This window comes from Oncorhynchus keta, chromosome 31 (genome assembly GCF_023373465.1).
Source record: "Oncorhynchus keta strain PuntledgeMale-10-30-2019 chromosome 31, Oket_V2, whole genome shotgun sequence".
In the NCBI taxonomy this organism is placed as follows: domain Eukaryota; kingdom Metazoa; phylum Chordata; class Actinopteri; order Salmoniformes; family Salmonidae; genus Oncorhynchus; species Oncorhynchus keta.
In genome coordinates this window covers 7711862-7715454 of record NC_068451.1, presented here as the reverse complement: position 1 = coordinate 7715454, position 3593 = coordinate 7711862, and the positions used below count along the sequence as shown (strand labels likewise).

The 3593-nt window shown below is 41.5% G+C and overlaps 1 protein-coding gene across 3 annotated transcripts; it reads left to right on the top strand.

The window, feature by feature from the left end:
* Positions 1-641: 641 nt before the first annotated feature.
* Positions 642-2432, top strand: LOC127906066 (myomesin-3-like). Of its 3 annotated transcripts, none has more exons than XM_052489412.1 (4): positions 642-791; positions 1071-1107; positions 1421-1476; positions 1808-2432. In XM_052489412.1, the coding sequence occupies exons 3-4, from the start codon at positions 1465-1467 to the stop codon at positions 2090-2092; spliced, it is 297 nt and encodes a 98-aa protein (XP_052345372.1). In that variant the 5' UTR covers positions 642-791; positions 1071-1107; positions 1421-1464; the 3' UTR covers positions 2093-2432. The 3 variants fall into 3 exon arrangements, with proteins under 3 accessions (XP_052345372.1, XP_052345373.1, XP_052345371.1); XM_052489413.1 differs by having other exon boundaries at positions 1071-1130; XM_052489411.1 differs by having other exon boundaries at positions 1071-1312.
* The last annotated feature ends 1161 nt before the right edge of the window (positions 2433-3593 follow it).

Below are 3593 nucleotides of genomic sequence, written 5' to 3'. Positions count from 1 at the left end.
CTTTTGTTCTCGTCCAGCATTAACACACCTGATTCAACTAACTAATTAAGACTTTGATTAATTGAATCAGCTGTGTTGGTGCCTGTCTGGAGAGCCTGCACATCCTGTACCTCTCTATTAGGAGAGCTGGTGACAAACCAACACAGACAAACCACATGAATTTTACACGTGAACACAGGTGGTGCTCCAAAAACACGTTTTCATGTGATCACATGTGATCTCATATTAAGTTAATGCGATAACATGTTACGCAATATGTGATAACATGAAACTACACGTGAAAATGTGAAATTTCATGTGAAATCATGTGATTTGTCTGTAAGCAGCATAGATTGTTGTCCAATTTAAACTCAATTGCTTTAGCATTTTTGTTTTTCTTCACATCGCCCCACAGCTTCCTTAGTGAGACAGTCTGAGCCTTTTAATCCCAAATCCCATCTCATCTCACTGGATTGAAAAAGAACAAACGTAAAAGGCTTTAACAAAGAAATTTAAAACTGAACAAGTAAAGCCATCAGACATAAATAGTCATGGCCTTGTATGGAAGTATCTTTTGTTGGATTTTTACAAAAAATATATTATATTCTATTGAATCATATTATCATATTCTATTTCATTGTGTACCAGGGAGAGTAGGATTGACCAGTTGGAGAGGTGTACGCCTGGCAGCAGTATGCAGAAGCTGTGGGTCGAGGTCTTTGCGCCCACGGAGAACGATAAGGGGAAGTACACTCTGGAGATGTTTGATGGTCAAGAAAAGCACACTCGCTCCCTAGACCTATCTGGACAAGGTTAGCCTGACCGGTCTGATTCACTCAAAAAGCACTATTGTCTCAAAGCAGTTAAGCGAAATAGCCTTCATACAGGGATTTTACTGCTTCAGATTCATGTCAATGTCTTCACCACTAGAATGTAAACCTCAGAATCGGACTATTATTACTCAAATAAAATTGAATTTGTCTGCAATCTTGATCTACATTCGTATCTTCCAAGACAGGCAGTTGGTGAATATTACATTCTTCCGAAATACATTTCAGTAATCTATATTTAATTATCACTTTCTTGAAAAGCCTTTGCTGATGCTCTGTTGGAATACCAGAGGTTGAAGTAAGTGCGTTACCATATTGATGGTGAGCGCCCAGCATGGCTTGCAGTGGTAAACACTAACACAAACAATTGCAGGTACTATTTTCTATCACTATTCTCACATGGACAAACAGAAAACTGTTCTATATTCAATATTAATGAGTTGACATATAGTATGGTGATCTGAAACCATTTGCAAATGGTTGCTGAGCGGTTGCTGAGAAAAGTGAGTAGCATACTCTTTCATTGTTTCTTAATTTTCTGTACACTGGAATGATTGAATGAGCTTCCTATGGATGATTCAAGGGAGTAAATGTCCTTCTCGTTGCTTTAGATCGGGCCAGGGTGACCAAGGGGCTACCAGATGTGGTGGCTATCATGGAGAATAAAGTAGGCTAACTACTAAATAATACTGTCCTATTACGTGGTTACCATGTTCACTAGCACTTCAATATCCTTTTACGTCCCATTTTTGTAATTGTACTGTTAGACCAACGAGTAGAAGTGCTGATCTAGGATCAGTTTAGCCTTTTAGATCATAATGAATACAATTAAATGGACAGGGGGAACTGATCATAGATCAGCACCTTCTCCAATTCGTTTTTTTCTTTAAATAGCCTTACCTGCCCAAGTCAACAGTGACAAGTGGTGTTTTGTCATTGTTCATATTTACATTGACTGTTGTGAATCATGTCATCTCTATTTCCCCTCTCCTCCCCAGTCTGTGTGCTTGACCTGGTTCGCTGACGGTGAACCTGCCTCAGAGATGTTCTGGCTGAGGAACGACAAAGGCATTGTCTCAGGGGGCCAGTTCAACATCGCCAACGAGAACAAGCGCAGCACTATGACCCTCAACAGTGTGACTAGCGAGGAATCAGGCAACTACAGCATATTTGTGCGCAACGTGACGGTGAGCGTGTACAAGCATGGCGAGAAGCCCCCGCGCACGATGCAGTGGAGATGTAAGAAAGGGGGGAAGGAAGGAGTGTTGGTTTTGTTGCACTAAGAGACGATTACAACTGGGTACAGATGTCAATTCAATGTAATTTCCACGCTGGTTCCACATGACATGAAAACAACGTTGATTCAACCAGTGTGTGCCCAGTGGGATGTGTTTGTGTGGTTGAGACAGTTTGTTTTCATGGGGTTAAATTGGAGTTAATGGGGAGTGAAATGCTAGAAGCGGTTAATTTGTGGCATTGGGATGTAAAGCAATGACTAAGAAGTTACTTGTGCTAGACGGAATGCGGTCAATTAGGACAATGTGAGGTCCAGTCAAACCTACAACAACCTGTTTTCTTGTGTCATTGGACTACCAATAAATAACCCAAGAGTGTCAGCTACAATTGTATGATGTCGCCCCTTTCTTTCTGGAGCAATTTCATAATAGGACATGTGAGCAGGGGGCTAGAAAGCTCGGAGGTAGGATTCATTGGCCAAGGCGAGCACGTTAAATGTTCATTTCGTGTCTTGATAGCAGCAGACTTGATGCCAATTGCAATTATCTCCCATGTTGTATTTCACTAGAGGTGTCATGTTAGTCATGTACACGGAGCAGATTTACATAGGTGCACGACACATCAAGTGCGTTTTTCTACATCAACCTAATTTATGCTCTGACCTCCCTGTATTAAGGCTGTAATCTCACTAACTCAAGAGTCGGCACCTGCAGCTCAAGTCGGTCTAATTCGCCTGTTAGCTTTCCACATAAGAGCGTTTGTCATATCATGTGTCTCTGCAATCGCTTCTAAGAAAGCTGCTAATAAAGTAATTTGATCTTAGTGGCTTCACACCGTTTCATTCACCTCAGCATGCTTCCGATGTCATTGTCTGCTAGAGGGATTCGTAATTCAATGATTATTAGAAGCATCTCATAAAAGTGCGGGAAAGTATTATGCAAGCAAAGAGTAGCTACAATATGTCTTCTGAACTGATAGAGGAGCTCTTGTCCAAGGTGTCATTCACCCATTGCCTGGCTAAACAGTGGAGTAGATTTGAACACTGTTTTTTAGGAAGATTCCACAGGACATCAGACCTGGGTTCGAATACTAATCAAACAATTTCAGAGTTTGCTTTAGCCTGCCCGGAGAGCCATGTGGCCTGGTTTGCACTTTTGCGCTGATTTTATCGGTTCCATTGTGCTAGGCAAGCTCGATAAAGCCCAGCTAAAGTATTCAAAATGATTTCACATAGCAATTTAAACACAGGTCTGTATTTAGGACAGTATTGCAATAAGTGCTCAGAAACAAACTTGAGATCTGCGTGTCAGAGGTTTCAGAAGCCAATCTATTGGGATGAGTAAAACCCATGCATATGTAATTTTATGGCTCAGACATAACGTACTCTTCCCCATCTCAAGACAACTGGAAGTTGGGATCATGCCAGACAGAGATGTAAGCGAACTCTGGGTTGTTCAAACAATGGGTGACATTACTTCAGAGGCTGTGTTACTGATTAGACACAGATGCACAGAGCGGAGCCCCCTCTACCTGCTGATATAAGTAGCT